The 24,889-nt window shown below is 38.0% G+C and overlaps 4 protein-coding genes and 2 long non-coding RNA genes across 10 annotated transcripts in view; 3 read left to right on the forward strand and 3 right to left on the reverse strand.

The window, feature by feature from the left end:
- Window positions 1-24,889, forward strand: part of LOC146451455 (uncharacterized) — a 299,471-nt gene that overhangs the window by 112,637 nt on the left and 161,945 nt on the right. The window lies entirely within an intron of this gene.
- LOC146451462 (uncharacterized) overlaps window positions 845-24,889 on the reverse strand; it is a 43,938-nt gene continuing 19,893 nt past the window's right edge. For 2 of the 4 annotated variants that reach the window (XM_085098851.1, XM_085098848.1), the window contains 6 exons: window positions 14,735-14,817; window positions 14,412-14,561; window positions 13,064-13,151; window positions 3,446-3,528; window positions 2,488-2,637; window positions 845-1,077 (listed from right to left, as the gene is read on the reverse strand). In XM_085098851.1, the coding sequence (XP_084954977.1) occupies window positions 973-1,077; window positions 2,488-2,637; window positions 3,446-3,528; window positions 13,064-13,151; window positions 14,412-14,561; window positions 14,735-14,817 (659 nt within the window). In that variant the 3' untranslated portion in view covers window positions 845-972. The remainder of the gene's footprint in view (window positions 1,078-2,487; window positions 2,638-3,445; window positions 3,529-13,063; window positions 13,152-14,411; window positions 14,562-14,734; window positions 14,818-24,889) is intronic. The other 2 variants (XM_085098850.1, XM_085098849.1) reach the window with 2 other exon arrangements.
- LOC146451463 (uncharacterized) lies at window positions 5,864-7,314 on the reverse strand. The gene is made up of 2 exons (XR_014859998.1): window positions 7,115-7,314; window positions 5,864-6,626 (listed from the first exon to the last, which is right to left on the reverse strand). It is a non-coding gene; the product is annotated as an uncharacterized LOC146451463 (long non-coding RNA).
- Window positions 7,274-8,434, forward strand: LOC146451464 (uncharacterized). The gene is made up of 2 exons (XM_085098991.1): window positions 7,274-7,350; window positions 7,768-8,434. Exons 1-2 carry the CDS (start codon window positions 7,274-7,276, stop codon window positions 8,333-8,335), a joined length of 645 nt encoding a protein of 214 aa, XP_084955117.1. The 3' UTR covers window positions 8,336-8,434.
- On the reverse strand, window positions 17,024-19,332 carry LOC146451465 (uncharacterized). Of its 2 annotated transcripts, none has more exons than XR_014859978.1 (3): window positions 19,133-19,332; window positions 17,751-18,644; window positions 17,024-17,468 (listed from the first exon to the last, which is right to left on the reverse strand). It is a non-coding gene; the product is annotated as an uncharacterized LOC146451465 (long non-coding RNA). The 2 variants fall into 2 exon arrangements; XR_014859977.1 differs by having other exon boundaries at window positions 17,024-17,537; window positions 17,680-18,644.
- Window positions 19,854-20,506, forward strand: LOC146451466 (uncharacterized; the record flags this gene model as incomplete). Its single annotated transcript, XM_085099103.1, has 1 exon — window positions 19,854-20,506. A coding segment is annotated over one exon (516 nt), but the record flags the coding sequence as incomplete, so codon positions are not given.

Consider the following 24,889-nt stretch of genomic DNA (forward strand, 5'->3'; position numbering starts at 1 on the left):
AAGCTTTCTCATCTTAAAATTTCCGTGTAAACCACGAATTCATCATCGATGTTAGTTGTGTTATCCCGGATGAAAGCAAACTGGCAGGCATTCCCATATGAAAAGCTTTTGCACTTAGCCTCGCTTTCATAATGAGGCTCACACGGGAACTCGGAAATAAACTGTTGGTTTTTAACTGAGATTTGTCATAAATTTTCTCCCTGGCAATCCAACATTGGAACCGGGAAAGTCGCCGCACAGGAACGGGAAATAAATTATTACGGATCATTATTACAACATCGATATAAACTGAATCACTTCATGGTCAAACCTACTCCAGTCAAATTGCCTTCGTTATTTTTGGAATTGACGTGTTGTTTTTTTCAGACAAGGAATTTACTGCAGTTACTAAGTATCTCTGCTTCAAAGCCTCGGTTGTTCAAAGAGTGTGGATAACTTTATATGTCCAGTGCATAAGTCACCATCCAGCGAATAGATTGTCCTCCAATTCAATATACATTTTATACGATAGAAAGCGCTTTATCCAGTGCATAAAATTATACGATCTATGAACAACCGGGGCCAGGTGTGTAATTGGGTACCAAATGCTAAAGGTCACCGTACGATGGACAAGCACCCCTCGGGAGGGTGGTGAGATGGGATTAATGGGGGTAAGAGGTGAGGTGAGTTGAGTTGAGTTGAGGTGAGATATGACTTTTAGTATCTATTTAACGACGATTTCATCAAGTTCCTAATATAATTGCCTAATGCTGCAGAAACCGTGTTTAATCTCGCTAGCGCTCCGCCTGTATGTATCACCATGACCCGAACAGCAGGTTTAACTCTCAAAAATAATTCAACAGCATTCAGTTGTATTAGGCAGTTTTATTTATCAATTATTAATCTAAGAAGTTACAAAGTGTCGGCTCGACAGTCTAATAATTTTCTAGTAGAACACGCCGATATTTCTTGCGACAGGACTACAAGACCATTTCAGATCTCCAGCTCACGGCCACGGCGACATCTAAGGAGCTGTTTTAAGCAGCCTCTTTTGCTCTTGCCCCTTGCCACACAGAATGCAAACCTCCTTTTGCAACCCTAAATGAAAAACAGAAAAGAAGTAAAATTGTAATTGAGTCTGTACGGGTAGAAAAAAGGCTTTGTTGTAGGTACATGGGTAAATAGATATGGATTACTCGTGATAAACTAACGCGGTATTACAGTGCCTCGCTTGGACAATCATTTAGCACGGTAAAAGAAGGAAAATGTTAACGGACTAATAAACAAGAAAAACTGGTAGGGAATGTATGCAGATTAGAATATGTACAGTAATTAAAATAATTATACTAGGTAAAATGAATTATTACAGAAACCAATAGAGGACGAATGAATCAATGAACGAAAGAACGAACAAACGAACGAACGAATAAATTACCTTATTTATACACGGTCAACTCATCAGTTCTTTATTTAGAGTAAACTAAACTACTTTTCTTTTCTTTTTTTTTTTTTTGGTAAAACAGCTATTTCTATACCAAAAGATTAAAATTATGTCTAAAACTGCTATATGAATGGTGAAAGTTGAGACTTGACAGGAAGTTTTCTCCAAAGAATTGTCCCAGCGAAACTGAATCTTTCCTTCATGAAATTCGAGCAGGGTGGCTGGGGTAGCAAGTTTACCACTAATATCTCTTAGAAAGTATCGAAAAGTAACTGGGGACATAGCTACGGTTAGTAAATTTAGAACAAAGATAGTCAGATGACAAACAGTGGAGTGACTTATAGAACCATTGCCGCATTCTTTAATCTTCTCAGGAGTTGTCAAGTTTCTTCCAGCCAAGTGGATTATCTCTTGTCGCAAATACGAACTGCTAGTGACATGTGTTCATGAATTCCATGTCAGTGGTAAAAGTTGTTAACTTACAAGTTCCAAAGAGAACAACTTACAAAAAGGTGAAGCTTGAACTGGATCCAAACCGTCATCAATAACGGGTTCCAGTGAAATACCCGTTCAAACCTACTATTTCAGGGTTGTACTAACTTCACTATATATGTAACAGTCTATTAATCTGTACTTGTGTACATAGCAGGTCGAATATTGGCTATCAGAAGCTGCCCTTTTTTTTTTTCCTAATGCCAGCCTTTCAATCAATCTCGTTTGTAAACCAGGAATTCTTATCATCGCTATTCGGTTACGTTATCATCCCAGTTGAAAGCAAACTGACGGACGGTCTCAAAGCTAGTATTTGGTTCAATCAAAGGTTATTCCCTTTTGGGTCGAATCTTAATGGTGGCCTGGTAGGAACTTCGTTAAAGGAAAATAACCAAATTAACGACCTAATCGTTCTTTTATAAGAGAGAGAGAGAGAGAGAGAGAGAGAGAGAGAGAGAGAGAGAGAGAGAGAGAGAGAGAGAGAGAGAGAGAGAGAGAGAGAGAGAGAGAGAGAGAGAGAGAGAGAGAGAGAGAGAGAGAGAGAACAAAAAAAACCCATAAAAATTGGTACGTACTCTTCTTGCACGCGCATCATGAACATTTTCGTCGATGCTGTCGTCATCATTCTCGAGCTCACGGCCACGGCGACATCTAAGGAGCTGTTTTAAGCACCCTCTTTTGCTCTTGCCCCTTGCCACACAGAATGCAAACCGCCTTTTGCAACCCTAAATGAAAAGCAGAAAAGAAGTAAAATTGTAATTGAGTTTGTACGGGTAGAAAAAAGGCTTTGTTGTAGGTACATGGGTAAACGGATATGGATAACTAGCTATAAACTAACGATGTATTTCAGATATGGATTACTCGTGATAAACTAACGCAGTATCACAGTGCCTCGCTTGGACAATCATTTAGCACGGTAAAGGAAAAGAAAATGTTAACGGACTAATAAAGAAGAAAAATTGCTAGGGAATGTATGCAGATTAGAATATGTACAGTAATTAAAATAATTATACTAGGTAAAATGAGTTATTACAGAAACCAATAGAGGACGAATGAATCAATGAACGAAAGAACGAACGAACGAACGAATAAATTACCTTATTTATACACAGTCAACTTATCAGTTCTTTATTTAGACTAAACTGAACTAGTTTTCTTTTTACTATCGTAAAACAGCTATACTCTATATGTAACAGTCTATTAATCTGTACTTGTGTACATAGCAGGTAGAATATTGGCTATCAGAAACTGCCCCCCCCTTTTTTTTTTCCTAATGCCAGCCTTTCAATCAATTTTGTTTGTAAACCAGGAATTCTTATCATTACTATTCAGTTACGTTATCATCCCAGATGAAAGGAAACTGACGGACGGTCTTAAAGCTAGTATTTGGTTCAATCAAAGGTTATTCCATTTTAAGTCGAATCTTAATAGTGGCCTGGTAGGAACTTCGTTAAAGCAAAATAACCGAATTAGCGACCTAATCGTTCTTTTATAAGAGAGAGAGAACAAAAAATCATAAAAACTGGTACGTACTCTTCTTGCACGCGCATCATGAACATTTTCGTCGATACTGTCGTCATCATTCTCGAGCTCAGCAGTATTGTTTAGCTGAACATCTCCCTCTTTGTCGTCGCCGTCACTTTTTTCTTCAGACAAAGGGTTTGCGTACACCACGGTCGCCAGAAGGACGAAGGCTAATGCAAAAATCAGTCTCATGTTTTCTTTTCAGCCGAGCTCCGAAAGAAAATGTAACTATATCCACCACGAGTGAATTAGCTTCCAAACGCCAACGCTTGCTGCTCTTTTATAGAAATTCGTGAAGCAGATGGCCCTCGATCGTTGGATAACAAGTCCAATACACCTGATTATGGGAAAATTTGAAGGCAAACATCTCAAGGAAAGTATATTTGAAGTTTAGAGACTGTTTTAACAGCTTTTTCATAACCTGCTAACGTCTAAAAGCGTCAAAGAAACCCGTTTTACTACAAGACGGCAAATAGATCAAATAAAATTGAACATTTTTAAATTGTATGTAAAGACACAGAATTATACTGAATAATCTATCAACGTTATAAAAAGGTAATCCTCCTTACAAATCAACTACATTTTTTATTTTTCTTTCTGGTTTATCATGTTAATAGCGTCAATGAGTTTTCTTTTACTTTGCAAATATATATCACGATTAAATTGCGAGATATTACATTTACTTGACAAACGTTAAATTTTAGTTTGCTTTGTGAGTTTGTGACTTTTTTCGAATTAAAAAATCTAATATTGTTTTTCGAGTGTTGTGAGCAGGTGAGTTCTACTGCAATCTGCGAAAAAAAGGTATCATGAAAGAGTTGCGCAGTTTCTAACACGGAGGAAGCTTAGACCATACTAACTTAATTCATATCGGTAAAGAATTACATTGCCTCTCATAAACTTTTACCATGCCCCCATTCAATTCAAACCTGTTAACTCAGAAAATGATTGTTTTATGGTTTTATTTTTCTAACTGCTAAAGTCTAAACATGTCCTTGTCTCTTAAAAAAAATTGCCATCGGTAACTCGCTAACAAAGTATTTTCCCTAATGTCTATTTTTTACTTCCTTTAGTAGGGTGGGTATCTTACCTTTAGTTTAGCAAAATAACTTTGAAACGGCACGAGTAAAAACTTAAAAATTAAAATATAAATTCATGTGATACTGGGTTTACCAGATGACGCGGGTTATTAGTGCCTAACAGGTTCAACCCAGGCCGGTAGAATGGCTGGAAAGTAAAAGCATGAACAACGCAATGGGTTTGAGAAAGAGCTAGCGCTTATCAAAAATTTCATAGAGCAAACTAACCAATTACGAGATTTGTATGTTTAACAGGTCAGTTATTGCGTCCGTTAAAATACCTGAGTATATTATATTACGAGGCGACATTGCAAAGTTTTTTGCCCAATGGATCGTTTCTGATTCAGTGGTTTCTAAGGATATGAATTTTAGCACTCGGCATTTTGACGTTAAGATGGCTGTATCACAAATTGGACAACCATTGGACAACCATTAAGTGAACGTGGGCAGTTTTCGTCGATTGTGCAATGGAAACATAATTTGCAATTGCAAATTTGAAAAGTTGTATATATGCTTGCAGCTGAGTCTGAAATTAAAGCCCAAATTGTGAAGTGTGTGGTTGACATGACACGTTTCATTTAAAGTTATTTTACCGTTTATGTTCAGGGACGAAATTTTAAGATTTCATTTTTATCCATAGAAATAAACTTTCCAGTAAGATCTTAGAAACAGAAAAAAAGAATTGAAAAAGGGTGAATATTTGCCGAGAAATTGGGATATAAGCAATTTTCAACTGAAATAAAACTTCACTTTGATTGACAATGTATTGCTGTTTTCTGAATCTTTAATCTTCGCTTGGAAAGGACACTTTCAAGAGTGAAAATTCCCAAAAGATTTGGTCAACCTCATTCAATTTGGCCAGATGCTGATCATGCCATTTCCATGTGTTTGAACGCAATCGAATTAAGGAAAATCCAACATGAGTTTTTAGCCTTTTGGGATCCTGACTTCGAGAAAAAAATTCCGAAATATGAAAATCGAATTGATTTGGAACGGTCTGGACCTTCAAGCTTCGACTGCTCGGTAAATTTGGGAATTCAATTTCTTGAAACAATAATGAGATATTTAAATAGTTAGTTCTATAACCTTTAATTCGATATTGGGCTTTTGAGGATCTGTGATATAACACAGAGGCGCTGCCTATACATCCATTAAAGTAGTTGAACCCTTGAAGGTACACAACGCGTTGCAAACTAAAATGTGGCGTTACGATTAAGACAAATTCGGTGCAAGACTAATTGAGCGCACTGAAAAAATTGTCACTCCGAGCGAAAATAGCAAATTGGACGGAAAGAAAGTGGTCTGTCGTCAAGACCAGGGGAAGTAAGATATTAAATTTACCGTTTCCGTCAACATCTGTAAGTTTATTCACGGTTCCTCTTTTTTCTTAGAGATACAAAATCTGATCCTAGTAGCGCTTATAATTCAACGTAAAAGCATTATAAAAGGACTCAGAATTTCTGATCCCCCCATAACTTAAAACTGAATAAAACTGACTATTTACCTCGATTCTAAGGGACTCAGAATTTCTGATCCCCCCAACATTTAAAACTGAATAAAACTCGCTATTTGCACCTATTCTGAGGGACTCAGAATTTCTGATCCCCCCATCATTTATAACTGAATAAAACGGCATACTTACACCAGATTCTAAAGGGCTCAGAATTTCTGATCCTTTTAACACTTAAAACTGTTTTTTTTTTTTCGTGGAGTTCCATTTAATTCAATTCTATGTGGATTTTGGTGAAGTGAAAAACAATCGATGAAGAAATCGTCATTTTAGCAGAGAAATTCTCGTTGTCCACGCAAATTTATGTTTTCAAACAGCCTAAAGAATACTGGAAATCCACACAAACCCAAGCACAGACGGATTCATCAATGCAAGGCGTCTGATATTCTGAGCTCTGGATTACTGCGTCTGCAAAAATCTGGTTTGAAAAACATGACGCTTCTAAGTCCAGGAGTCCGGAATTCGGACCGTTCCTTCGACGAGTCGATAGAATTCAGTTATAAAGTATATTTTCTTCTCCCAGATGGGTTTCTTTCCATGGTCTTGCATATCTCCTCGTCTTTTTGCATGTTCTCTGAACCGACGAACAGCTACGGTAAGACTGAAAACGAAATATTCAGCAATTAATCAATGAAAATAGGTAAATCTAAACCGTTAAATCTTGTGTGCAGATGAAAAACAAAGTGACTCTATTTATGAAGTGGCTTTCATGTCTTGCATATGACAATACGTTTACAAACGTTTGGCCATGCAATTAGTCCACGGACGATATATATATACATATGCTTCGTTCAAACAAAATGAACTCATGACAAAGGTTCATCGAAAAAGGTTTATCTCGCCTTAGAAAGGATGGCATAGAAATGTCACAACCCCGGTCACAACCATGTCAGGAGCAGAAAACCTTAATTGACGCGCGCGATTTGAATGGAAATAACTGCCTCGGTAAACGCGCAAAACTCAAATTGACAAAAATTGAAGCGTGAAATCATGTTCGTTATCGTTTAGGTGCATCAAGTGCGATTTACAAGTGCTAGCTTTGCAAGGGATTTAGTAAATTTATACAATGAAAAGAAACTTTATAATTACCTTGAGTCAGCGTGAGCTGAGCATAACAGCACTTTGCCATCAGCCATGATAAATGCCGCCCCAAATGTTAGTTGTCTCCAGTCTCATCGAGGCAATACTTTAGCTCAGCAACTTTTCCACAAAACAATATGAAACGTTCCTACCTTTCAGTTTTTTCGAATGGAGTTAACACCAAAACGGAAAATAAACCAACTTGACGCTTATGACGGTGGCCTGTTAGGGCCATCTAGATATGGGTATATTTTTTTTATAGCCAAAATATTACTGTCCATTTACTTTGGGTCTCTGTAACACGAGATCTCGAGTTATCATGTCTTAGTAATACGAGATATCGACTTATAACACAAGATCTCGGCTTGCAATGCGAGATCTCGACTTAGTAACTCGAGGTCTCGACTTATAACCCGAGATCTCTACTTATAACGCGAGATCTCGACTTAGTAACACGAGATCTCGACTTACAATGCGAGATCTCGACTTAGTAACTCGAGATCTCGACTTATAACCCGAGATCTCTACTTATAACGCGAGATCTCGACTTAGTAACACGAGATCTCGACTTACAACAAGAGATTACGAGTTGTATTGCGACATCTCGCTTTACTAACTCGAAATCTCGAGTTATATCGCGAGATCTCGACTTAAAACGCGAGAACACGAGAACCGGGCAAATTATATAATTTTATCATTTTGTTCCCCTTTCGAGGAAACAAAAGCTTTCTGTATGGAAAATCCGTCTCAAATCAACGAATTGAAGGATGGTGGGCATTGCTAAGAAATTCCGAGAGTGACTGGTGGATTTCATTCTTTAAAGATCTCATGGATGGAGGTCTGCTTAATGATGACAATTATATTCAAATGCAGTGTTTGAAATTTTGTTTCATGCCTGTTTTAAGAGCGGAACTGCAACGAGTTGCTCAGCATTGGAACCTCCATAGAATTCGTCCTTCCAAAACTGAAGATTCACCTGCTGGACGGCCAGATGTTCTGTACTTTATGCCTGAAGCTGACGGCAGGGCATCATATCTCAATGAAGTTCCTGAAGAAGAAGTGGAAGTTGCGATGGACGTTTGCTGTGAGAAGCCTGAAGATGATATTTCCGACAGTTTTAGAGAGCTTGCTAGAATCTTAATGAACGAAAACGATCTTAGAATGCCCACAAACGCGCTTGAAGCAGAGAATCTTTACTGTGAACTTCTCTGTCTTATCGCCGACATTTAATGACATAACAAGTCTACAATAACAATTTTTCTATTTTGGTTTGCGTAATACTCTAGGGTGGGATAACCCTGGAACAACTTATAACAAATCTAGAGAAATAGCGTACAGCCACAGAATGGCTCCATATAAAATAATAACATGCAAAAATTACAGAGAGATTAAAGGCTCGACGTTTCGGAGTCATCTTGACTCCATCATCTAGAGAAAAAACTGATTTTTTTCTCTTGATGATGGAGTCAAGATGACTCCGAAACGTTGAGCCTTAAATCTCTCTGTAATTTTTGCATGTCTTTGCTTCAGCAAATCCTTTTCAATTAATAGTATAAAAAAAATAAGCTTTAAATTCCTGTTTAGTTGCACGGGTTCTCAACAGTCTTTAAAGGCTTTTCTTCCAATCTTAAAATTAGTTTGATATAAGTGTGCTTTGTTTTCTTGGCAAATGGATACTGGAAAACCATTTCAATGATAATTCAGGAGACTTTACCTATTCCTGTGACATTGTCCAGAGCAGGGGGGTCAGCAGCGAGGCCTGGATCCGAGTTTGCGTGATCGCCCCAGTTAACAAATTTGGCCGAGCGAGACTAAGTACCGATTTTTTGTTAAACAAACATGGCGGCGATTTTATGTGAAGGCCTGAAAGGCCATAACCAGGCCTGAAAGGCCAAAATCGCGCCAAAAGGGACAAAAGGAGACAAACAGGCCATTTGTAGTTATATGTTTTTATTATTATTATTATTATTATTATTATTATTAGTATTATTATTTTTCTCAGACACACGCGTGGGTGTCGCGCGTCGCTAGTCACGCAACAGCTCTCAACTTTGGAATCATCATCTTTATTTAAAAGTGTCATCACAAATAACAGTGTTTAATTAATAAGTTTTGATCTTGCTTTAGAAATTTGTATTTCAAATTTCAGATTTTTTTAAATTTTTTTACAAGTTTAGTATTATTGTTATTATTTTCAAGTCATCAATCAACACACTTAAAGTTTGCTTGTTTACAGTTTTATTGAAATGCAACAATACAAAGGTCCAGGAAATAAAAAAAATTCCATAACATTCATAGTAGGTTTAGTCTTGATCTTGTGGAATGGGCTACTTTTCGTATAATCGATTGAGTAAGAATTTTCGCTTATCGATAGCAAGCTCCGTCGATTTCAACCAATCAAATCCTTCTGTGTCTTTAAGCTCTTTTTGAGTTTCCATCACTTTTTTGAAGGTGGGATCTTTTTTCATTGCACGCATCCATTGTAGATTCTCTAAGAGCACTTTTCTCAGCTCTTTTCTGTAAACAGGAACGAGAGCGTTTACGGCCTTACTACGAGCCACATTTTCTGAATCGCCGTTTTCTTGGTATTGATTGATCAAAGCGTTAGCTGGGTCTTGTGGCGGTTCTCGGCTTCATCAAGAATGCGTGACCACGGCTCTAAGTTTTCTGTTTCTCCTTCTTCTTGGGAAGACTCCGTTCCTTGACTAGAAACTTCGCTTTCTTGGGAGAAATCACTTTCTTCACAGTCTTCATCATTTCCAGCACCTTGTTGCAGGTATAAGGTATAGTTTGTGCTCATCATCTTTGGTTTGAACCGCACGCCTGCTGACAGGAAACTAGACTTCAGAAAGTAACGCGTCTGTTTTATAGAAAATTGATGAAGGCAGGGTTACTAAGCGTTCACCTTCATAAATAAAAGAAGACCAGAAAGGCCATAACCAGGCCAAACACAGGCCTTGAAGGCCATAACCAGGCCTGAAAAGTCAAAACCACGCCAAAAGGGACAAAAGGAGACGAACGGGCCATTTCTAGTCATGTGTCTTTATTTTTTTCAGACACACGCGTGGGTGTCGCGCGTCGCTAAGTTTTAATTGCCTTACAAGCTCTCTGTGATAATTCCCTTGTTCCGTTCATGGTTTTGAAACAGGTCGCTAATAGTTTCCGATATTCAATTTCAATATCACTATTCTACATTTTTCCGAGGGTGTTTGGGGTACCAACAGTAAACTTGCTGGCCATGTTGTTAAGGAACTGACGGTCTGAAAATCGAAGTGGACGAAGATTTCGCATCAAATAGCTTGCGTCTAGCCGGTTCAGGTATTGTTATAGACACTGACTCTGGGACTACCCAATCAGGGTAGGTGTTGGATATGACTTATTGTTTCTCAAACAAAAGACACACGAGATAATTCACATGCAAATTTTAGAGCTCGAGTCAAAGATTTGTTAAACATAATTAGTGACTAACGCGGTGTAAAGATGAATAAAACTTTATTTCACTCAAAAACTTTAAAAATCTTTCAAAGGATCTCAAGACAGCTCTATTTCTACACATACGGTAATGCAATAATTTTAATTAGCACAAACAGGAAGATCTTGGTTCCTTATATTGTTAAGCATAACAATACATTTTGACCTGCGTAAATCTCGTGCAAAAGCTCTAGAATAAGAAGATAACTGTTTATCTCTTTCTATCTCTTCATGTTCTTCGGGGCTGATGACATAACCTTCAAAAGGTACGTGTTTGCCTTCAATATGTCTTTCATATAAAACCTTCAACACTCGGAAACTTTCGGGATGATGGCCGTCATCACTTGCGTACTTGAAATACGCCTGACGCAGCAAATTGTCTTTCTCTAAACAAAGTGTAGGATCTGGGTCGTCTCGAGAGTCTTCTTTCATTTTTTGGACATAAAACTTGTAAGATTCCCATACTTCGTCCATCCATTTTCTGTATCTAAGACCGTGAAATATTTTAGGACTTCCTAGACTGTTGAATCCATTGTCAGACATTAAAAATGCTTCGTCATATTTGCGTGCATGGCGCTGGCGCTGAATAAGTCCTTTCTGTTTAACCTCTTGGCGATGATTTTCAAACATCTCCTTTATCTCTCTATAAGGATGGAATCTTGTGAACCGTGGCTTAGGTGAATATGAGAGCCGCTCCTTGATAGCATGCGATATTGGCTGCTCTATCCACACGAAAAAGTTACACTCTTTTTCGTGGCACGTCAGAAACATGCGATCCTGGCTCCAGGGTTGTTTACTTTTTCTCAATGCTAGTTTGTTAGAGCAATCACAGACCAACTCTATGTCCTCTTTCCATTCTGAAGCAGGGGCAAACATAAAGCACATTTTCTCGGGACAGTTAAACAAGCGCTTAAGGCAGCTTGAAGATCAACAAGGTTCGTGAAAAAAGCCATTTTCAACGGTACTAACGTTTGGAAAATCGAAAAAAAGTTTTCCCAGCAAAGCGATTGCAAGAACGATAGCGCTTTCGAAATCTAACCGCTTTTTATTCAAAACAGACAATATAAATCTTAAGATCCAATCAGGGTGGGTATAGAGCGGGCAAGCCTGGGCAAGTTTATTGTTTTCTTTGTGCAAGAGTGACGCTCATTAGTAAACCTCGACATTTATTAGTATGCAGGAAGACACTTATTAGTATGCAGGAAGGCATTTTTTCCTAGGTTATAACAATAGATGACGTCATTGCCTCGACCCTTATGCATATCAATGATTTACCTATACCGTCCTATACCTGTACCTATACACTAACGGGGATAATTCCAATGAACATATACTACTTGAATCAGCCAAGGTTATAGATTAACCTTTTTCCTGAGAAAGAATGAGTTTCTTTTTCCGATTAACAGTGAAAAATAAGTGATAGAACCCCGGCGAGGTTCAGTTGTATCTCAAGTGTTGTCCCAATAACACAACCAACATTCTAATCAGTTCTCCTTTTAAAAGCTTTCTCATCTTAAAATTTCCGTGTAAACCACGAATTCATCATCGATGTTAGTTGTGTTATCCCGGATGAAAGCAAACTGGCAGGCATTCCCATTTGAAAAGCTTTTGCACTTATCGCCTCCCTTTCATAATGAGGCTCACACGGGAACTCGGAAATGAACTGTTGGTTTTTAACTGAGATTTGCCATGAATTTTCTCCCTGGCAATCCAACATTGGAACCGGGAAAGTCGCCGCACAGGAGCGGGAAATAAACTATTACGGATCATTATTACAACATCGATATAAAATGAATCACTTCATGGTGAAACCTACTCAAGTCAAATTGCCTTCGTTATTTTTGGAATTTACGTGTTGTTTTTTCAGACAAGGAATTTACTCAAGTTACTTAGTATCTCTGTTTCAAAGCCTCGGTTGTTCAAAGAGTGTGGATAACTTTATATGTCCAGTGCATGAGTCACCATCCAGCGAATAGATTGCCTTCCAATTTTATATACATTTTATACGATAGAAAGCACTTTATCCAGTGCATAAAATTATACGATCTATGAACAACCGGGGCCAGGTGTGTAATTGGGTACCAAATGCTAAAGGTCACCGTACGATGGACAAGCACCCCTCGGGAGGGTGGTGAGATGGGAATGGGGGTAAGAGGTGAGGTGAGTTGAGTAGAGTTGAGGTGAGATATAACTTTTAGTATCTATTTAACGACAATTTCATCAAGTTCCTAGTATAATTGCCTCATGCTGCAGAAACCGTGTTTAATCTCGCTAGCGCTCCGCCTGTATGTATCACCATGACCCGAACAGCAGGTTTAACTCTCAAAAATAATTCAACAGCATTCAGTTGTATTAGGCAGTTTTATTTATCAATTATCAATCTAAGAAGTTACACAGTGTCGGCTCGACAGTCTAATAATTTTCTAGCAGAACACGCCGATATTTTTTGCAACAGGACTACAAGACCATTTCAGATCTCCAGCTCACGGCCACGGCGACATCTAAGGAGCTGTTTTAAGCACCCTCTTTTGCTCTTGCCCCTTGCCACACAGAATGCAAACCTCCTTTTGCAACCCTAAGTGAAAAACAGAAAAGAAGTAAAATTGTAATTGAGTCTGTACGGGTAGAAAAAAGTCTTTGTTGTAGGTACATGGGTAAACGGATATGGATAACTAGCGATAAACTAACGCGGTATTTCAGTGGCTCGCTTGGACAATCATTTAGCACGGTAAAGAAAAAGAAAATGTTAACGGACTAATAAACAAGAAAAACTGGTAGGGAATGTATGCAGATTAGAATATGTACAGTAATTAAAATAATTATACTAGGTAAAATGAATTATTACAGAAACCAATAGAGGACGAATGAATCAATGAACGAAAGGACGAACGAACGAACGAACGAATAAATTACCTTATCTATACACAGTCAACTTATCAGTTGTTTATTTAGACTAAACTGAACTACTTTTCTTTTTACTATCGTAAAACAGCTATTTCTATGACTAAAGATTAAAATTATGTCTAAAACTGCTATATGAATGGTGAAATGTGAGACTTGTGAATCTTTCCTTTATGAAATTCGAGCAGGGTAACGGGCAAGGTGGCTGGGGTAACAAGTTTACAACTAATATCTCTTAGAAAGAAACTGGAGACATAGCTACGTTTAGTAAATTTGGAACAAAGATAGTCAGATGCCAAACAGTGGAGTGACTTATAGAACCATTGCGGCATTGTTTAATCTTCTCAGGAGTTGTCAAGTTTCTTCCAGCCAAGTGGATTATCTCTTGTAGCAAATACGAACTGCTAGTGAAATGTGTTTATGAATTCCATGTCAGTGTTAAAATTAGTTGTTAACTTAAAAGTTGCAAAGAGAACAACTTACAAAAAAGTTAAGCTTGAACTAGATCCAAACCATCATCAATAACGGGTTCCAGTGAAATACCCGTTCAAACCTAGTATTTTAAGGTTCTACTAACTTCACTCTATATGTAACAGTCTATTAATCTGTACCTGTGTACATAGCAGGTAGAATATTGGCTATCAGAAACTGCCCTTTTTTCCCCTAATGCCAGCCTTTCAATCAATGTTTTTTGTAAACCAGGAATTTTTATCATTACTATTCAGTTACGTTATCATCTCAGATGAAAGCAAACTGACGGACGGTCTCAAATCTAGTATTTGATTCAATCAAAGGTTATTCCCTTTTGGGTCGAATCTTAATGGTGGCCTGGTAGGAACTTCGTTAAAGCAAAATAACCAAATTAACGACCTAATCGTTCTTTTATAAGAGAGAGAGAGAGAACAAAAAAAACCCCATAAAAATTGGTACGTACTCTTCTTGCACGCGCATCATGAACATTTTCGTCGATGCTGTCGTCATCATTCTCGAGCTCACGGCCACGGCGACATCTAAGGAGCTGTTTTAAACACCCTCTTTTGCTCTTGCCCCTTGCCACACAGAATGCAAACCTCCTTTTGCAACCCTAAATGAAAAACAGAAAAGAAGTAAAATTGTAATTGAGTTTGTGCGGGTAGAAAAGTCGAATCTTAATGGTGGCCTGGTAGGAACTTTGTTAAAGCAAAATAACCGAATTAGCAAACTAATCGTTCTTTTATAAGAGAGAGAGAACAAAAAATCATAAAAACTGGTACGTACTCTTCTCGCACGCGCATCATGAACATTTTCGTCGATGCTGTCGTCATCATTCTCCAGCTCAGCAGGATCGTTTAGCTGAACATCTCCCTCTTTGTCCTCGCCGTCACTCTTTTCTTCAGACAAAGGGTTTGCGTACACCACGGTCGCCAGAAGGACGAAGGCTAATGCAAAAATCAGTCTCATGTTTTCTTTTCAGCCGAGCTCCGAAACAAAATGTAACTATATCCACCACGAGTGAATCAGCTTTCCAACACCAAACGCTTGCTGCTCTTTTATAGAAATTCGTGAAGCAGATGGCCTTCGATTGTTGGATAACAAGTCCAATACACCTGATTATGGGAAAATTTGAAGGCAAACAGCTCAAGGAAAGTATATTTGAAGTTTAGAAACTGTTTTAACAGCTTTTTCATAACCTGCTAACGTCTAAAAGCGTCAAAGAAACCCGTTTTACTACAGGACGGCAAATAGATCAAATAAAATTGAACATTTTTAAATTGTATGTAAAAACACAGAATTATACTGAATAATCTATCAACGTTATAAAAAGGTAATCCTTCTTACAAATCAACTAGTTTTTTATTTTTCTTTCTGGTTTATCATGTTAATAGCGTCAATGAGTTTTCTTTTACTTTGCAAATATATATCACGATTAAATTGTGAGATATTACATTTATTTGACAAATGTTAAATTTTAGTTTGCTTTGTGAGTTTGTGACTTTTTTCGAATTAAAAAATCTAATATTGTTTTTCGAGTGTTGTGAGCAGGTGAGTTCTACTGCAATCTGCGAAAAAAAGGTATCCTGAAAGAGTTGCGCAGTTTCTAACGCGGAGGAAGCTTAGACCATACTAACTTAATTCATATCGGTAAAGAATTACATTGCCTCTCATAAACTTTTACCATGCCCCCATTCAATTCAAACCTGTTAACTCAGAAAATGATTGTTTTATGGTTTTATTTTTCTAACTGCTAAAGTCTAAACATGTCCTTGTCTCTTTAAAAAAATTGCCATCGGTAACTCGCTAACAAAGTATTTTCCCTAATGTCTATTTTTTACTTCCTTTAGTAGGGTGGGTATCTTACCTTAAGTTTAGCAAAATAACTTTGAAACGGCACGAGTAAAAAGTTAAAAATTAAAATATAAATTCATGTGATACTGGGTTTACCAGATGACGCGGGTTATTAGTGCCTAACAGGTTCAACCCAGGCCGGTAGAATGGCTGGAAAGTAAAAGCATGAACAACGCAATGGGTTTGAGAAAGAGCTCGCGCTTATCAAAAATATCATAGAGCAAACTAACCAATTACGAGATTTGTATGTTTAACAGATCAGTTATTGCGTCCGTTAAGATACCTGAGTATATTATATTACGAGGCGACATTGCAAAGATTTTTTGCCGAATGAATCGTTTCTGATTCCGTGGATTCTAAGGATATGAATTTTAGCACTCGGCATTTTGACGTTGGACAACCATTGGACAACCATTAAGTGAACGTGGGCAGTTTTCGTCGATTGTGCAATGGAAACATAATTTGTAATTGCAAATTTGAAAAGTTGTATATATGCTTGCAGCTGAGTCTGAAATTAAAGCCCAAATTGTGAAGTGTGTGGTTGACATGACACGTTTCATTTAAAGTTATTTTACCGTTTATGATCAGGGAGGAAATTTTTGGATTTCATTTTTATCCATAGAAATAACCTTTCCAGTAAGATCTTAGAAACAGAAAAAAAAAATTGAAAAGGGTGAATATTTGCCGAGAAATTGGGACATAAATAAAACTTCACTTTGATTGACAACGTATTGCTGTTTTCTCAATCTTTAATCTTCGCTTGGAAAGGACACTTTCAAGGGTTAAAACTCCCAAAAGATTTGGTCAACCTCATTCAATTTGGCCAGATGCTGATCATGCCATTTCCATGTGTTTGAACACAATCGAATTGAGTAAAATCCAACATGAGTTTTTAGCCTTTTGGGATCCTGACTTCGAGAAAAAAATTCCGAAATATGAAAATCGAATTGATTTGGAACGGTCTGGACCTTCAAGCTTCGACTGCGCGGTAAATTTGGGAATTCAATTTCTTGAAACAATAATGAGATATTTAAATAGTTAGTTCTATAACCTTTAATTCGATATAGGGCTTTTGAGGATCTGTGATATAACACAGAGGCTTTACCTTTACATCCATTAAAGTAGTTGAACCCTTGAAGGTACACAACGCGTTGCAAACTAAAATGTGGCGTTACGATTAAGACAAATTCGGTGCAAGACTATTAGAGCGCACTGAAAAAATTGTCACTCCGAGCGAAAATAGCAAATTGGACGGAAAGAAAGTGGTCTGTCGTCAAGACCAGGGGAAGTAAGATATTAAATTTACCGCTTCCGTCAATATCTGTAAGTTTATTCACTGTTCCTCTTTTTTCTTAGAGATACAAAATCTGATCCTGGTAGCGCTTATAATTCAACGTAAAAGCATTATAAAAGGACTCAGAATTTCTGATCCCCCCATAACTTAAAACTGAATAAAACTGACTATTTACCTCGATTTTAAGGGACTCAGAATTTCTGATCCCCCCAACATTTAAAACTGAACAAAATCTGCGATTTACACCAGATTCTATGGGACTCAGAATTTCTGATCCCCCCAACATTATAAACTGAGTAAAACTCGCTATTTACACCTATTCTGAGGGACTCAGAATTTCTGATCCCCCCAACATTTAAAACTGAACAAAACCTGCTATTTACACCAGATTCTATGGGACTGAGAATTTCTGATCCCCCCATCATTTAAAACTGAATAAAACTCGCTATTTACAGCTATTCTGAAAGACTCAAAATTTCTGATCCTCCCATCATTTAAAACTGAATACTGAACTGGCTATTTACACCGATTCTGAAAGACTCAGAATTTCTGATCCCTCCATCATTTAAAACTGAAAAAAAACCCTGCTATTTACACCAGATTCTAAGGGACTCTGAATTTCTGATCCCCCCAACATTTAAAACTGAATTAAACTCGCTATTTACACCTATTCTGAGGGACTCAGAATTTCTGATCCCCCCATCATTTAAAACTGAATAAAACGGGCTATTTACATCAGATTCTAAGGGACTCAGAATTTCTGATCAGCCCCAACATTTAAAATTGAATAAAACTCGCTATTTACACCGATTCTGAGGGACTCAGAATTTCCAATCCCCCCAACATTTAAAGCTGAATAAAACTCGCTATTTACACCGATTCTGAGGGACTCAGAATTTCTGATCCCCCCAACATTTAAAACTAAACGAAATCGGCCATTTTCAGCGATTCTAAGGGACTCAGAATTTCTGATCCCCCTACACTTAAAACTGAACAAAATCGGCTATTTACTGATATTTCCACGGGACTCAGAATTTCTGATCCCCCCATCATTTATAACTGAATAAAACCGGATACTTACACCAGATTCTAAAGGGCTTAGAATTTCTGATCCTTTTAACACTTAAAACTGTTTTTTTTTTCGTGGAGTTCTATTTAATTCAATTCTATGTGGATTTTGGTGAAGTGAAAAACCATCGATAAAGAAATCGTCATTTCAGCAGAGAAATTCTCGTTGTCCACGCAAATTTATGTTTTCAAGCAGCCTAAAGAATACTGGAAATCCACACAAACCCAAGCACAGACGGATTTATCAATGCAAGGCGTCTGATATTCTGAGCTCTGGATTACTGCGTCTGCAAAAATCTGGTTTGAAAAACATGACGCTTCTAAGTCCAGGAGTCCGGAATTCGGACCGTTCCTTCGACGAGTCGATAGAATTCAGTTATAAAGTATATTTTCTTCTCCCAGATGGGTTTCTTTCCATGGTCTTGCATATCTCCTCGTCTTTTTACAGGTTCTCTAAACTGGCGAACAGCTACGGTAAGACTGAAAACGAAATATTCAGCAATTAATCAATGAAAATAGGTAAATCTAAACCGCTAAATCTTCTGTGCAGATGAAAAACAAAGTGACTCTATTTATGAAGTGGCTTTCATGTCTTGCATATGACAACACGTTTACAAACGTTTGGCCATGCAGTTAGTCCACGGACGATATATATATACATATGCTTCGTTCAAACAAAATGAACTCAGGACAAAGGTTCATCGAAAAAGGTTTATCTCGCCTTAGAAAGGATGGCATAGAAATGTCACAACCCCGGTCACAACCATGTCAGGAGCAGAAAACCTTAATTGACGCGCGCGATTTGAATGGGAATAACTGCCTCGGTAAACGCGCAAAACACAAATTGACAAAAATTGAAGCGTGAAATCATGTTCTTTATCGTTTAGGTGCATCAAGTGCGATTTACAAGTGCTAGCTTTGCAAGGGATTTAGTAAATTTATACAATGAAAAGAAACTTTATAATTACCTTGAGTCAGCGTGAGCTGAGCATAACAGCACTTTACCATCAGCCATGATAAATGCCGCCCCAAATGTTAGTTGTCTCCAGTCTCATCGAGGCAATACTTTAGCTCAGCAACTTTTCCACAAAACAATATGAAACGTTCCTACCTTTCAGTTTTTTCGAATGGAGTTAACACCAAAACGGAAAATAAACCAACTTGACGCTTAGGACGGTGGCCCGTTAGGGCCATCTAGATTTGGGTATATTTTTTTATAGCCAAAATATTACTGTCAATTTACTTTGGGTCTCTGTAACACGAGATCTCGAGTTATCATGTCTTAGTAATACGAGATCTCGACTTATAACACAAGATCTCGGCTTGCAATGCGAGATCTCGACTTAGTAACTCGAGGTCTCGACTTATAACCCGAGATCTCTACTTATAACGCGAGATCTTGACTTAGTAACGCGAGATCTCGACTTATAACACGAGATCTCGACTTACAATGCGAGATCTCGACTTAGTAACTCGAGATCTCGACTTATAACCCGAGATCTACTTATAACGCGAGATCTCGACTTAGTAACACGAGATCTCGACTTACAACAAGAGATTACGAGTTGTATTGCGACATCTCGCTTTACTAACTCGAGATCTCGAGTTATATCGCGAGATCTCGACTTAAAACGCGAGAACACGAGAACCGGGTAAATTATATAATTTACATTTTGTTCCCCCTTTCGGGGGAACAAAAGCTTTCTGTATGGAAAATCCGTCTCAAATCAACGAATTGAAGGATGGTGGGCATTGCTAAGAAATTCCGAGAGTGACTGGTGGATTTCATTCTTTAAAGATCTCAGGGATGGAGGTCTGCTTAATGATGACAATTATATTCAAATGCAGTGTTTGAAATTTTGTTTCATGCCTGTTTTAAGAGCGGAACTGCAACGAGTTGCTCAGCATTGGAACCTCCATAGAATTCGTCCTTCCAAAACTGAAGATTCACCTGCTGGACGGCCAGATGTTCTGTACTTTATACCTGAAGCTGACGGCAGGGCATCATATCTCAATGAAGTTCCTGAAGAAGAAGTGGAAGTTGCGATGGACGTTTGCTGTGAGGAGCCTGAAGATGATATTTCCGACAGTTTTAGAGAGCTTGCTAGAATCTTAATGAACGAAAACGATCTTAGGATGCCCACAAACGCGCTTGAAGCAGAGAATCTTTACTATGAACTTCTCTGTCTTATCGCCGACATTTAATGACATAACAAGTCTACCATAACAATTTTTCTATTTTGGTTTGCGTAATACTCTAGGGTGGGATAACCCTGGAACAACTTATAACAAATCTAGAGAAATAGCGTACAGCCACAGAATGGCTCCATATAAAATAATAACATGCAAAAATTACAGAGGGATTAAAGGCTCGACGTTTCGGAGTCATCTTGACTCCATCATCTAGAGAAAAAACTGATTTTTTTCTCTTGATGATGGAGTCAAGATGACTCCGAAACGTCGAGCCTTAAATCTCTCTGTAATTTTTGCATGTCTTTGCTTCAGCAAATCCTTTTCAATTAAAAGTATAAAAAAATAAGCTTTAAATTCCTGTTTAGTTACACGGATTCTCAACAGTCTTTAAAGGCTTTTCTTCCAATCTTAAAATTAGTTTGATATAAGTGTGCTTTGTTTTCTTGGCAAATGGATACTGGAAAACCATTTCAATGATAATTCAGGAGACTTTGCCTATTCCATTGACATTGTCCAGAGCAGGGGGGGTCAGCAGCGAGGCCTGGATCCGAGTTTGCATGATCGCCCCAGTTAAGAAATTTGGCCGAGCGAGACTAAGTACCGATTTTTTGTTAAACAAAGATGGCGGCGATTTTATGTGAAGGCGCGTCTGTGCGGATTCGCAAACAATTTGGCTATTCGACGTCCAAACATCACAGGAAAGTTTCGGTCTCTCTTTTACCTGAAGTTTGGTCATCAAGAGGGATCACGGATGCAAATTCTGCGGCGAAAAACGAAAATACTGTAACCAACGACTAGCTGACCCACATAGTTCACAGGGCTAGACCAGTAAGACTTCTTCCATTCCACTTTATCGTTACCTTCCCTATAGATTTTTTCATTTAAGTACACTGTAGAATCTCCTCCCTTTCCAGCAACTACGCACTGGGAGTCAACAAACTGTGGAGGTTCTGGTGATCTAATTTTCTGTTTTGCTTTTTTGCTTAAGTTAAAATGTTACTGTCATACTCTGAACAACAGATTTTTCTTCTCTAATCTCTTCTAAATGGTGAGCAGTTGAGAGGTGATGTTAACAGCATTTTGCTCTTCAACTTTGCCAAGTGAGCCACAAATATTGACTTTTGAATTCATTATGTATGCTTGGTAATAAATCTCATCATTTGAAAGAGGTGAAGTTATCTTTCATTGATTTAGATTTTGGCTGTCATAACTCTGGGGTGAGAACTGGAACATAAAAGAGGCAGGGCGCAGCAATACTCCAGCCAGTCATTACACTGTGCAAGTGTGTGAAAATGTGCAGTAATGGCATAATTTACAATATGCTAATTACACTTGACTATGTTACACAATATGTATCAATTAAACAGTATTGCAATATGTTACAGTTCTGATGTATATTGTCATGTTTTGATGACATAATTATACTGCAGAGTAATGTGGTCAGCTGGGTTAATCCTCGAGTTGCTAGAAACACTTCAGTAATCAAGGGGTGATAATTTAGATTGTCTTCTTTGAAATGGCTGTTCAATACATAGAGAAACCATGGTTGATTTACCATCCCGGGATCTATTTGGTACTGTATCTCCCTTGCAGTTGGGTTTTAGGGTGTATTCCCAGTAGCCCCATTTGGCATCCACCAATGGGGGAAAACCACCATACCGATACAGGTGTTCATGGACATCTGTATTGTAAAGGGTGAAAGGTAATACAATAATATTTACATTTACCTTCCAAGGTTTCTGCACATGCATGTGGTTTCTGCAAGATCTCAGTGTACCAGTACATTGTTCACCCGGTGCTACTGAACTCAACTTCCCAATTTTTTGCACGAGAGAATATTAAAGGACCTGAATGTCTTTTCACGTAAGTTAATCTTCCCATACAGACAACAGGGGCACCCAACGACAGTTTTCTATAAAATATCTGTTCGGAGAAGCAAAGGTTGCCTAGAATTTTCGATGGCTCGGGAACAGCTAAAATTTTCGATATGTCCTGCTGTGGCTGTTTCAAACATCTATGATTTTCGGAAACTTTCCCCTTACTTCGCCTACGATTTTCGAGACACTGGAACTTTCTGGAATTATATATGAACAATTTAGAGCTAGCATTTTCTAACTTTTATGGGCAAGATTAGTTCTCTAAAATTTTCTGCGTCTTTCGTCTAGAGATTTTAGGTAAAGCCGGCGCCAGCGACCGAAGGCATCTGTATCTTTGTACAAACGTAGCAAGCAAGTGTTGGGTCTTAATACTTTAACTTTAACTTTAAAAACCTAGTGTCTAGCATCCTCTCTTCCGCTTCCTCACAAGGGATTGTTAATTAGGGTACCTGACCGCAGGATATGGTGGCTTGGGCAACCGGGGCCAAATGTCGATAATTTTTTTTAATTGATTAAAAATCAGAAACAAACGGTGGTGATAAATATGATATAAAACCAACGTATTTTAATAAACTTGACGTTTACGTTACTCCACATACATGTTCAGCGCAGTAAATACAAACTTTTTTTTCAAAACTGACACGCATATTACAGATTTTGCATCTGAATGCACTCTATCATTTAGCTTTAGTTTCATCAGAGAAAAATGTAAGCTTTTCAAGTTTTTAGCGTTTTCGTGTACAGATGATGTGGCTTTCCAAATATAGTCAAAACTGCCAAAAGTGAAAGCAGCCTAGCTTCAATAGAACAAGAATGGCAAAAAAATTATCTCAGAATTGAATAGGAACCCAGCATATGTTGTTTAGAAGTCATTGATAGCAACATTTTGTGTTTGTGCTTTCTCCTTTATTTTGCATTTAGCTTGGTTAAAGGACCAAAATGCAACAAATTGAGATGAAAATTCTTGTTTCTGATTTGATGTTTTTTGCTCAAGAGTGTATTATGCACTAGTCTGATTTCCTGGCCAGGAGCAACATTCCCAACTTCATTGTGCAAGCTCTATTGTTTTAGGCGTAATCATTTTCACACGTCTCGTTATGCCGGAAGAACGCCCTAAAGGACATTTTCATAGATCAAATATTGCCCATGAATTCGGCGATAAAACCATGCCGGGAAGTCTTTATTCTTTTCCATTTCAAAAGTTATGCCTATTTTAACAAAGAGAACGATTCTTTTATAAACGCGTCTTCAAGTAAATATATTTGTGAAATCTACAATTCTTAAGCTTTCAGAGAATGTATAGTTTGCTGGGGTTTTCGCAAAACACATTGAGTCTTAACCACACAACCATGCGCAGTGAAAAATCGGCACTCAATCTGCAGGAAAACATCAAATTGATCTAGCGTTTTCCTTCCAAACTGAAACTTTTTTGGGCACTTTGGAAAACAAATAATTTCAGTTGTTTTCAAGGGCGTATACGATCACGGGAATTATCGATTGTTATCGATTTTTTTATCGATTTTTTTTATCAATTTTTGCCAATAGAAAGCAATCGATAAAGAAATTTTTATGTGAATTATCGACTAGCTGTACTGTTATCGATTGTCGACATCAATCGATAGCAATCGGCGACTGATATTGATTGAATCGACTCAATTCCCGTATCGATTTTTATAGAATACGCCTGGTGTTATTTGACACTACTAAAATCTCGCGCACAGTCTGAAGACAATGGAAGCGTTTGAAAGATTATGTTAAAGCAGGAGCCCATTACCCTGATTGTGGTGATGGGCTCCTGGTTATAGAAAGAATATCAGTGCCAAAAATAATCCCCAATTTGGATGATGACGGCAGAAAACACTTTGTAGGTTATAAAATGACATGTTACAACATGTTGTCATTTATTAGGGGAACACAACAGCGGAAGATTAACGCAGAAAAGTGATTGCGTGACGCTGGGTAAGTTACAACATGACATGTCATCACGATTTGACGAAAAAAAAAGACGGTCTAACTCTTTATTCTCAGTCCGCGTTTTGTACCTAGCCTGCAGTCTGCATTTTGTACTGATCAGTTCAAAAATATCCTCCCACGCGGTCGTTTTTAGGGGACTCGTAATACGAGTCTTCTAAAAACGACTGCGTGGGAGGCCACATTGTAGTTCAAAAATTACCCGGACCGGACTTTGAGTTTCGATTATCTTAACATGCAAGACAAGATCCTTGGACAACGAAAAAGCCACACAAAGCTTTCTCAGTGTCTCCAGACTGAACAAGCGCAGGTTTGGGGTCAATGCCTAATACCAAAACCGTGAGAATTCGTGCTGTTACAAAGAACACCGCTTCCCAGCTACTTGGATTAGACACTATCTTTGACCAGAATACCTTTGTAGACGTTTATGTCATTATCTTGTGAGTGTAATAAAGAATAAAGGGTAAACACTTACAGCTGACAATCCGCATCCGTCTGAATCTTCATCCATAGTGTAGAGCAACGTCTGATACAACACTTCGCACCGGTGTCACAACTAAATTGATCTCGCGTTACAAGTAGAAATCGCTTATTAACTCGAGAATTCGCATCATAAGACAAGATCTCGCGTTATTAACTCGAGATCTCGTGTTACAAGTCGAGATCTCGTGTTATAAGTTGAGA

Source organism: Pavona decussata, unplaced genomic scaffold (genome assembly GCF_977016875.1).
Source record: "Pavona decussata unplaced genomic scaffold, jaPavDecu1.1 SCAFFOLD_386, whole genome shotgun sequence".
In the NCBI taxonomy this organism is placed as follows: domain Eukaryota; kingdom Metazoa; phylum Cnidaria; class Anthozoa; order Scleractinia; family Agariciidae; genus Pavona; species Pavona decussata.